The 10,108-nt window shown below is 48.7% G+C and overlaps 4 protein-coding genes across 4 annotated transcripts; 3 read left to right on the top strand and 1 right to left on the bottom strand.

The window, feature by feature from the left end:
* Positions 1 to 370: 370 nt before the first annotated feature.
* Positions 371 to 1,281, bottom strand: CRP74 (60S ribosomal protein uL1; the record flags this gene model as incomplete). The annotated part of the gene is made up of 4 exons (XM_026753736.1): positions 371 to 633; positions 706 to 899; positions 1,021 to 1,198; positions 1,263 to 1,281. 4 exons carry the CDS (start codon positions 1,279 to 1,281, stop codon positions 371 to 373), a joined length of 654 nt encoding a protein of 217 aa, XP_026609598.1.
* A 739-nt stretch (positions 1,282 to 2,020) lies between these two features.
* CDV56_100492 (uncharacterized protein) lies at positions 2,021 to 3,962 on the top strand (the record flags this gene model as incomplete). The annotated part of the gene is made up of 5 exons (XM_026754111.1): positions 2,021 to 2,122; positions 2,180 to 2,270; positions 2,320 to 2,727; positions 2,791 to 2,881; positions 2,972 to 3,962. 5 exons carry the CDS (start codon positions 2,021 to 2,023, stop codon positions 3,960 to 3,962), a joined length of 1,683 nt encoding a protein of 560 aa, XP_026609599.1.
* Positions 3,963 to 4,805: 843 nt separating this feature from the next.
* CDV56_100933 (uncharacterized protein) lies at positions 4,806 to 6,935 on the top strand (the record flags this gene model as incomplete). The annotated part of the gene is made up of 8 exons (XM_026754552.1): positions 4,806 to 5,045; positions 5,103 to 5,131; positions 5,184 to 5,223; positions 5,270 to 5,561; positions 5,774 to 6,102; positions 6,160 to 6,195; positions 6,253 to 6,546; positions 6,603 to 6,935. The coding sequence occupies 8 exons, from the start codon at positions 4,806 to 4,808 to the stop codon at positions 6,933 to 6,935; spliced, it is 1,593 nt and encodes a 530-aa protein (XP_026609600.1).
* A 1,441-nt stretch (positions 6,936 to 8,376) lies between these two features.
* On the top strand, positions 8,377 to 9,156 carry arfA (putative ADP-ribosylation factor; the record flags this gene model as incomplete). The annotated part of the gene is made up of 4 exons (XM_026755095.1): positions 8,377 to 8,524; positions 8,642 to 8,886; positions 8,942 to 9,007; positions 9,064 to 9,156. The coding sequence occupies 4 exons, from the start codon at positions 8,377 to 8,379 to the stop codon at positions 9,154 to 9,156; spliced, it is 552 nt and encodes a 183-aa protein (XP_026609601.1).
* Between the last annotated feature and the right edge of the window lie 952 nt (positions 9,157 to 10,108).

The raw sequence follows: 10,108 nt of genomic DNA on the forward strand, positions 1-10,108 counted from the left end.
AATAGTGACACAGAAAGTAGATAACAAAATATACATAGATGCTACAATGGTAATATACGATTGGAGAATTGAGAGTGAAGATGTTATACGTGGATTATGTATTAAGGTTATATTGTTATTATATTTTTTTTTTTGTAAGAAAAAAGGAGCTGAAATATTTCCCATTTTTTTTGTGGGTGTGGAGATGTTTTAAAAAGAAAAAAATAAAAAAAAAAAAAAAAAAATTAAAAAAAAAAAAAAAAAAAAAAAAAAAAAAAAAAAAAAGTTTTAGGAACAAGTCGTGGACATCACATTTCCTATCTATGGCATATACAATCCCACATCTGAGCTCCTAAAGAAACCCCGACACAAAGCTAATTGCGCAGAGAATCTAGTAGAGGCGCTTAGGGGGAGACATGGTAGCCTTGAGGACAAGGCTGCCAACGTTCTGCCAGCCCTTCTTCAGCAGGGAGACGAGGTAGTTGATGGCCAGCATAACGTTGGCGACGAGCTCGTCCTGGGTCATGCCGACGTTGCCAACGGCAACACCGAGGCAGAGAACCTTCTTAAGCTGGAACTTGATGGTAGACTTGATCTCGGTGACCTTGTTGGCCATGTCCTCGTTGTGAGAGACGGGGGTAGGGAATTTACCAGCTGCGTAGAGTTAGCCCTTGCTAAGAGGCAATGCCGCGCGCAGTGCGTGCTGTGGGAACCGAGAATACATACCCTTGGACAGACCGGGACCCAGGAGACGAGGAATCTGCTTGATGAGGGTGTCGGAAGCAAGGAAGGCATCGTACTTGCGAGCAAGCTTCTTGATGAGCTTCTTGTTCTTGTTGAGCTTCTTCAGGTCATCAGCGGACATGGCATCGATGCCGTGGTGCTTGGCACGGTCGAGATCGTGCTGGTCACCAAGAACACTGCAGACAATCACGGTCAGCAACCTTATTTCCAGATCTATGTGCGACCTCATCCTCCTCCCTCATGATTTATATGAGAACTCTTCATTGAAGGATTGGCCGGTCGGAAAAGTTGACGTACCAGATGGTCATGTTGGGGCGGGGAACGGTGGGCAGCTTGATGGTGCCAGAGAAACGCTTGTCACGCTGGGGGTCGTAGTTCTTCAGACCGATCTGAAGCTCGACGGTCTCGAGGAAGTTTCTCTTCTTCTCATTCAGAGAGTAGTTGAGCAGCTGCTCGACATTCTCGCGCACTCCGGCTGTAACGAGGCAATAAATTAGTTGCTGATTCGCAATAGTCGCAAGCGAGATTCTTATGCATACCGACTGTGATCTTAGACATGATGGCGACAGTCTTCCAAAAGAATAACTCTTATGGTGTGGCTCTGCGCTGAATATCGGGGCAAGGACGAGAGAAAAAGACTTCGGCTCGCTGTCCGCCATGAGAAAATCCCGTTCTCCGCTTGTGGGTGTGGATGACACTAGCCTGATTGGGGACTAGGTTTGCCCTAACTAGAGTCATTAATTACTAAGCTGTAAATAACCTTATGCTCATAAACAACTACCTACCTCAGGTAGGTACCTAGGCTTTATTGTCGATCGATTAGCTCAGTGGCGCTTACACCGATCAATCATACCTCATTTCTGCAACAATCTAACACTTCGGTTTTACTACTTGAGTGCGCAATGAATGATGGTGTCTTAATACATTCCTGATGAGTTAGATCGCCCAGGATGGTCAACGAGCCTCAGAACGGTCGAGCCGTTCGCCTGGCTGCTAAGTCTTGCACAGAATGTCAACGTCGGAAGCAGAAGGCAAGCAAACCAAGGCCGTAATCTGGAGAAGCATCCTTGACATGCTCTGACCTACCTCATAGTGCAGCCGTGAATGGCCATGTAATCATTGTCAAGCAAGAAGAATAGCCCACCTATGTAAATTTGCACCGAAGGTGTTGAGAGCGAGTAAAGCAACTGTTGATGATTCGAGGTTCGCTATGGATATTTTCACTTCTCCCGTTCTTGGCTAAAACTTGTCTAGACCAGTCGATCCTCCTCGCGCTATTAGCGTCGACAAAGGGCCAATGACCTCCCCCATGGCTGGGATCGCTATGGAGGACAGTAGAGAGGACTTCAAGGTCTTGGGGTACCTCCCTGAGGTTCAATCAGGAGAGTATACAAGCGGAGTATGCTTTTTCGACGAAAGATTGTTAGAATTTCTCTGTGAACTAAGTCTTCGACAGGATTCTGCTGCAATTGCAAAGAAGCCACAAGGATCATATTCTCCAGAAATGGAGAATGCATTACGTGTAATCCCACCAAAGCCATATACAGGTATGTGCACGAATATCTGCGCTTGAAAAACGAGCTCACACAATTCTAGATATCTTGGTACAACACTATATCCGCGAAACGAACTCGCAGTACTATTGCCTCTATCCACCAATGTTCCTACGTGATTACTCTACATGGTGGTCGGGTAAAGCCAGCGGCCAGCCGTTGACTTCAGAGTTTACTTGTCTATTACTACGGACATGCGCATGTTCAGCATTATTCCTCGACGCTGGCCTAAGGCAGAAGCTCGAAATGGAATTGGGAGAAAGTGTTGAGAGCCTTTCTGAGCGTTACCATCATGCGGCCAAACAACTGAGCAGCACCATTGCTCCAGGGAAAGGAAGACTAACACAAGTTCAGCAACTATTTCTCACGGCATCCTGGTATAAGGCCGAAGCCATGTTTGTTGAATCGTGGCATGCCTTGAGCTCCGCCATCCACGAGGCCCAAGAGTTAGGTAATAGGGAGTCCTAGTCGCTCATCAAAAAAGGCGCTAATTTCGAACATCTTCATCGAATAGGCATGCATAAGAGCCTCGCTAAGGTAGGACTTCCAGAGTTTGACAAGGAAATGAGGCGACGTCTGTGGTGTATCCTGTATAGTTGGGACTGGTAAGCTGCCTTTTCATCTTATTTAGACTTCGAGGCTCACTTAGCAAGGCAAATGTCCTTAATGCTATCCCGCCCTTTTATCATTAACAGCACTTACTGCTCCTTTGAAATGCCCAATGTGAGGTTGGAAAGCGACCATATTGAAGCGGACGTGCCCTCGCCTATAGTACACATGGCGCTCCAGTGTCAACTCGGCCAGGCCTTGTCCAAGATACCAGGGGTGATGGGTGGAACGATGACTCCCGCAAACGCCGTCACTGTTCAACAAGAGACCGAACAATGGCTTGCTTCATTTCCGCCTGCTTATAGGCTTGTCAATCCTGACATGCAATGGGACCGTAGTTACAAATACGTGGAGGTGCAGCGCAATCAGCTGCATGCTATTGCCTATCTGGTCATGCTCATGCCATTGAAACAATGTCTCACAAGAGACGTACATCAAGACACCTCTTCTATCGAGAAAAGCCTCCAGCCCACTGCCATTGACATTGCACTGAAACTGATCCAGGCGGCTCACCAGCTACTTGATTGCATGTTGCCTTCAAACGCCAAGTTTCATTTTGCCCCGTTTGCGATGTTCGACACAGCCGCCAGCCTATGTTCGGCCATCATCCACGACCCTGGACGATGTCTCCCGCAGCGAGACAAGGTCATTGAAGCAATCGGCGTGGCTCTGGGCACACTAGAACAGATTATCCACAACACGAACACCGCCGCAATGTGCCACTCAGTGCTCTCAAAACTTGTGAACAAGCTCTCCTTGACCCCAGAGGAGAAATTGATCCTGCTTTCCAAGTCCTCCGACAACCCGCTTACAGGGTTGAAGACGCCCTCTGACTCCCAGTTACCTTTGAGTGCGGTCCCCGGCATCGACTTTGCCATTAATAACAATCTGCAGCCTTTAGACATGCGCAGCCCTGAAACATATGTTCCCACAATGTCAGGTTATTCCTCCCTGGAACCGCTGGCACCTCCGTCCTCAGACCTTCATGAGCTTTTCAACATGGATCTTGGTGAATTAGGGCAGATCTGGGATTTGGAGAACCTCGGTCTTGATTTCCCACAGTCCTTAACCGCTTAGTTTATACGGAATGCCACGAGCTGGCTTATTTCCACAAAGGCAGGAACCTGACACCACGAGGAGAAGATTCTCACTTCTGAGCCCTTTCCACACAAAATGACATACAACGAGCATTACGAATTAGTCTTGTGTTTTGGTCACTGTAAAAGTTGAAGGTGTACTGAGGCGCTTGACGGGTCCCTGTTTGTAGAATCAGAGCGCGACCTCTCTGTGTGAATGTGCTCCCGGTAGTGGGTAGTGACTCTGGTTTTTGATTTGAGTCATAAATAGAGCTGCATAATTGAGGCCTTCCGATAGCCCCCACGTGATGCTGTCACAGAGCACATTTGGTGTCATTCAATTTGTAAATATTTACATGGAGGTCAACGCCTTGGCCACATAAGAATAGTAAAAAGCAATACACATATACTGCACGAATGTATTCAGGTCCAAGTTACACTTGGATAATCTCGAGAAAATTGATCAGTAGCAGCATGAACTTGCCACATACCTAGTTACAGGGCATCCCCGTGTGGAAAACAGACGAGTCAGCTGCATGCAAGAACAGCAACAATCAAGCAACAATGGTAATCCATCCGTGCATTCTGTAACACATCGATTCGTGCGGATGTCAGGGTCAGCCGGCAGCCACACGAGGGCTATTATCTGCGGGTTTATGATTAGGCGCTGACTGGGCGCTTGGCCTGGAGCATACTCCGTATATTAATATCACTCTTGCTCTGCGATGCCCCCCTTGGGCTTAATTTGTGTTCTTTATTCAATTCACTCGGATTTCGTTCAGTGTAGAGATTATTTGAGACTTGAGGATCGTACAGGTATATACCTAGGTAAACTGGAAACAGTATGTCCGGCTCATTAGCAAGTCACGACCAGAACCCCTATGAGTACTACGCGAGCTTTACAGGTCGACCAGCCCTCCAGGATAAATTTCGCGATATTGATGAGGAGTCTTGTTTTCATGCATATCTCAGACGCCTGCGAGATGCACAGACGCAGAATTTCGTGCTGGATTTCGGGAATGATGATGCCTGGTGTGCGATGAATCTGGGACAGGAGGATTTCGGCCTGTTGCTGCGGAAGCCAGTAAGTCGCATTCGTATGGCCATGGGCGACAAGAGATGTTGATACGTGGAGCTTCAGAAACCAAAATGTTTCGGGACTAGGTGGATGTGAGTTGTTATCTGTCGTTCATATATTGATACTGACGACGTCTGGTCGAAGCAATATTTGGGCCCCTGAAGAACAGAAGGATGCGATCAAGGTTCGCCAGGAATGATATACAAGCGTACAAAACGCTGACGGTCTAGGAAATTACGAGCTACTACGGCGTCTCGGAAAGGCTGCAGGGGATGATGTGTACCGATCCCGTTGCAGCTCCGCCAAAAGCTCCAGCACCTGTGCAGTCTCTGAGGGCTAGCTTCCACAGAAGCATTGATCGATCGCATCGTCCTCGCATGGAAGATCTTGAGGAGGCCGTCTCTTTGAAGAACTTATCGGATCCAGACGACATCCAGAAGGCAGCGTCATTCCGAGGCCTTACGTTTGCCCATGTCACAAACCAGATTTGGCACTTTTGCTCGGTGGATCATGGCCCTCGATGTAAACTCGGAGATTCCCATCATCACTGGCGAATGCTGACTGAATCCAGACACTTGTGTTGGGTATAACTCGTTATACGTGATTCCGAACGTTGATATATCAAACGGACGAGACCTGCCTAGTGGGAAAAGATTATGGTCCTGGTTAATCCTTTGCGACGATGGTGCAGACAGCCCTAGCACAATTGTAGCCCCAGTTGCTGACGATCCCAGGGACTGTCATATCGATCCAAGAGAACCCGTATCCTAGAATATCAGAGCCAAGCCCAGAATCGGAAGTCAAGTCGGTTCTGGGAATTGTTCGCAGAAACGTGCAGATCATATTTTCAGGTGTTTCCAAGCAGCATTCCGCTTCATCAGAAAGTGAATCGTTGGTCACCATTCGAGTGCGAGCTTTCAATGACCCTCGTTCGGACCACGTCAGTATTCATCAGGACGATGGCCCTGGCCTGCTTTTTTACTACATCTTCGATGACTGGGTGTCGAGTTATGCTCTAATTGCGAAGCGTGAGCATAAATATGGAATCTTGCTGGATCGACTGGTAAGATTCACTTTACAAACGGGTGGTTCGTGCTCAGGTACTGATTTAAGAGAACAGAGAGAGGATATGTTGAACAAACCAATCGTCGACTTGGTAAATCAATTACATTGGCTGGGTAGAAGATTGGCAGTGCTACGGCGCCTGTACCAGAGCTACGAGCTCATTTTGACGCGTGTGCTTCAGAGACAGCGCCTGCTGCGCGATGAAGCTCGCTCACGACACCCGAAAATGTCACCTGGGCATATCATACGGGGCGGTGAAGCACTTCGATTCTCAGCGCTACAGAGAGAACCAGAATTGTGGACCAATTCCGAAAACTCTGTGGGCGTGCGATTGAGCTCTGCAGCCGTTGCTCGCTTCGAAAGATTGCTTGATCGCATCAAACTGTATTGCTTATCTGAAATCGACGCCTGCTTGACAGAGAAAGAATCCCTCACATTCCTGGTCAGTGAGCACCTCTCTGCTTCCAAATGTAGCCTTTTGTTGACTAGGTTGTCCAGAATTTCAACTTGATCGCCCTGAAAGATTCCCAGGCTGTCGAGAAGCTGACGAGAATCACCATTCTGCTGGCGAAAATCACGATTCTATTCTTGCCAGTCAGTTTGATGACCGCATACTTTTCGACCGAACTCAGAGGTGTCAAAGGAGTGTATACGCAGACCGAATATTGGGTCAGCTTCGCAGTCATCATGGTCCTGTCATTGCTGGTCCTTGTTCTCTTTGGTTACGCCAGCGGCACCATCGAGGGCAAGCCAATCTATCAATCATTGTCGCGGACGTTTATCTCCTCATCCAAGGACAAACTCGGGCATCAGCGAAAACATGTCGACTAGATTTGATGCACAAACGACGATGAACAAGCACCATGAGACTCCCCACAGTCGACTTGAATCTGAAGAAAGGATGCTCGTAATTTTTCGAAATTAGATACAGCCAGATCTACCTGCATCCACGGCTTCTTATGATTATGACGCGTAGATAGAGTGGTCCCTGTGGGTTTCGCGTTACCAGTGAGCGACGGGTATCTGGAGCCAACCACCAACCTGGGAGTGGTGGCGATGAGATACGGCATAACCAGTGTGTATTAATAACACGTTACTTTAAGAGAAGAGCACGAGACAGGGCACATTTGCGAATTGCGATAGATACCTAGGCCCAGTGCCACCCAGAGCGATCCACTGGGACGGGGCTGATTCAAGAGCCAACCGGGACCTATCAGAAAGGGACCAGGTCCTGAATGTCTGGGCTTTGGGCCTCTGTATTTGGGGGGAGTGGAAGTGTGAGCAAAGGGGAAAAGAAACACCAAATGGAATGATTACAGGCAAGAATAGGCGTCAACGTAAGTGACTTTTGCGCAAGCAACTCGTTTGATTTTCAGCATCCAAGCTGTCATCAAGCAGTGATAGTCAGTAGTATATGATTGCCTCAGTATCATCACTGCCCTGAAAGGAGCCGTTCTTAGTGCGCCGATGCACGGGAAACACCGTGTCCTCTTCGTCCAGGCAGAGAAGATTCAAGAAGCGCTGTAGTATAAATGGAAAAGTAGCAGACAAGACTGTTAGGTCTTGTTTCTGTAGAGTCATTACTATTGCTCAAGAACAGAATCAGATGAAATTTGACACCATCAAAAGTGAACAATAATACCTGGAGCGAGAAGCCAGAGTGTGGTGATTTCTGGTGGTTTCGTTAGTGACGGAAGCTACGCCGGCGGCTGAATTTCTCGACCTGGCATTTTGCACCCAAAAATTCCAACACCGACAAAAACAAGACAGACACAGACACAGAGAGAGAGAGAGCGTGGTCTGTCTACTACTCCATCTTACCTTAATTCTATCTATCGATCTATCATCATCATCATCACCACCATCACCCTCGTGTATCCACGTTTTGTTTTCCATTCTCCAGCTTCTTCTGTGTTGGTAAGTCTACCCTTGTAATTTAAATCTCTTTTTATTTTCTCTTCGACTTACTTCCCTTCTTTTTGCCCCTCTCCCTCTCCCTCTCCCTGCCCTGTCCCTGTCCCTGTCCCTGTCCCCTGAACACACTCTCCCATCTCACCGTTATTGCCCGGTGTGAATACGCCCCTCGTTCTCAAAGTCACCCCATACTCAGTCCCCGGTGTCATTTGGCATTTTGATCTTCAACTCTTTCTCTCTGCCTATATCTGTCATATTCTCCATTATAAATCAGACAGAAGGGAAACGCTTGATTGTACGTTCGATTGACTGACCTCAACGTCGCGCGCCCCTTAGACTCGTTTACGCCACCGCCAACATGGGTCTCACCTTCTCGAAGCTGTTCGATAGACTATGGGGTAGAAAGGAGATGCGAATTCTGATGGTTGGTCTTGACGCCGCCGGAAAGACCACCATCCTGTATAAGCTGAAGCTGGGTGAAATTGTCACCACCATTCCCACGATTGGTCAGTCGTCCATTCCCGCTGTTTCGGGTCGTCCGTCGGTCCATCACCCTGGACAATCGTTGTCGTTCGTTCGCGTACGAGAAGGAAGCTGTTGCTGACATGGGTTTACTTGTCAAGGTTTCAACGTCGAGACTGTCGAGTACAAGAACATTCAGTTCACCGTGTGGGATGTCGGTGGACAGGACAAGATCCGGCCTCTCTGGAGACACTACTTCCAGAACACCCAGGGTATCATTTTCGTCGTCGATAGCAACGATCGCGACCGTATTGTCGAGGCCCGGGAAGAGTTGCAGCGCATGTTGAACGAAGATGAACTTCGTGATGCTCTGCTCCTTGTTTTCGCCAACAAGCAGGATCTGCCTGTATGAGACATCCATTTGCGCTTGTGTATTCAGTGTGATACTGATGACTTTCTAGAACGCCATGAGCCCCGCCGAGATCACCCAGCAGCTTGGTCTGCAAAGTCTTACCCGTCGTGCTTGGGTAAGTTGGCTTGACTGCCGGTGCGGATTCTTGACGGTTCACTAATCCATGTTTAGTACATCCAATCTACCTGCGCCACCACGGGTGACGGTCTGTACGAAGGTCTGGAGTGGCTCGCCGATGCGCTGAGGAAATCGAACAACAGCTAGAATGTTATAATACGACGAGTGGAAGGAAACCTGAAACTGTGACGAGGAGTTGCGCGGATGATGGTTGGGGGACCAGGGCCGGCAAAGACACCTTGCATACGGAAGGGATTTGCTTCTTGGTGGTACTTGTATGTTCTCTAACGGCTCTTCATTCCTCTATGCTATTAGCTTTTATTTCTTCTTTCGTCCCGGCGTCGATTCCAACAAATACTCCTTTGTGCCTTTTGAAAAACCAATTTTCATCTGTTGTTCATGTTCTCGAGAGTCAAGGCTGGCTCGACGTTTATGATCCATTCAGAATGGTTATGTTTCACTAAACATATTGATAGGTGTCTGAAGTAGATGAAATGAATTTGATGCAGTTTTGAAGACTGGATTAGGCCCTGTTCAAGCAGGTCCTTTTATCACTCATTGATCAATAGCACATGGCGCTCTGACAGCCTCGACCAAACTGACTAGCAGATCGCACATCATTGTCACATAGGATATCTATCATTCGCTTGCTAGAACCAAACACCACAGCATCCTTCAGTCAGCTCATTTCACCTCCGTCCCCCCAACCCACCACACCGCCGCCCGGATAATGTCCATCACACTCTCCAACTCCCTCTCATCCCTCGGCGCATAAATCATCACAAACCCCGGCGGCACACTCTTCGCCCACCACCACCAACACCACCCAGCCCCGCCGTCGTCCCACGCAAGCGGATGCCGCTCCCCCCACCCCTTCTCCAACACAGCCCTCACATCCGCCCGCCGCCACGCAGAAGATCCCCGTGCTGTGTTTCTCGAAGCAGGAGGTCGCGGCGCGGAGGGCGGAGGGGTGGGCGTTGACGAGGTCGTGGATTCGGGCCGAGAGCGTCGCGTACATTGTTTTGCTGGCGCGCTGGGTTGTCTGTCTGTGGGGGGCTATCCCTGCGACGGTTGGACGGGGCCCCGGGCGGACTGGGAG

The sequence above is a fragment of the Aspergillus thermomutatus genome, assembly GCF_002237265.1.
Source record: "Aspergillus thermomutatus strain HMR AF 39 chromosome Unknown NODE_469, whole genome shotgun sequence".
NCBI classification, from domain to species: Eukaryota; Fungi; Ascomycota; class Eurotiomycetes; order Eurotiales; family Aspergillaceae; genus Aspergillus; species Aspergillus thermomutatus.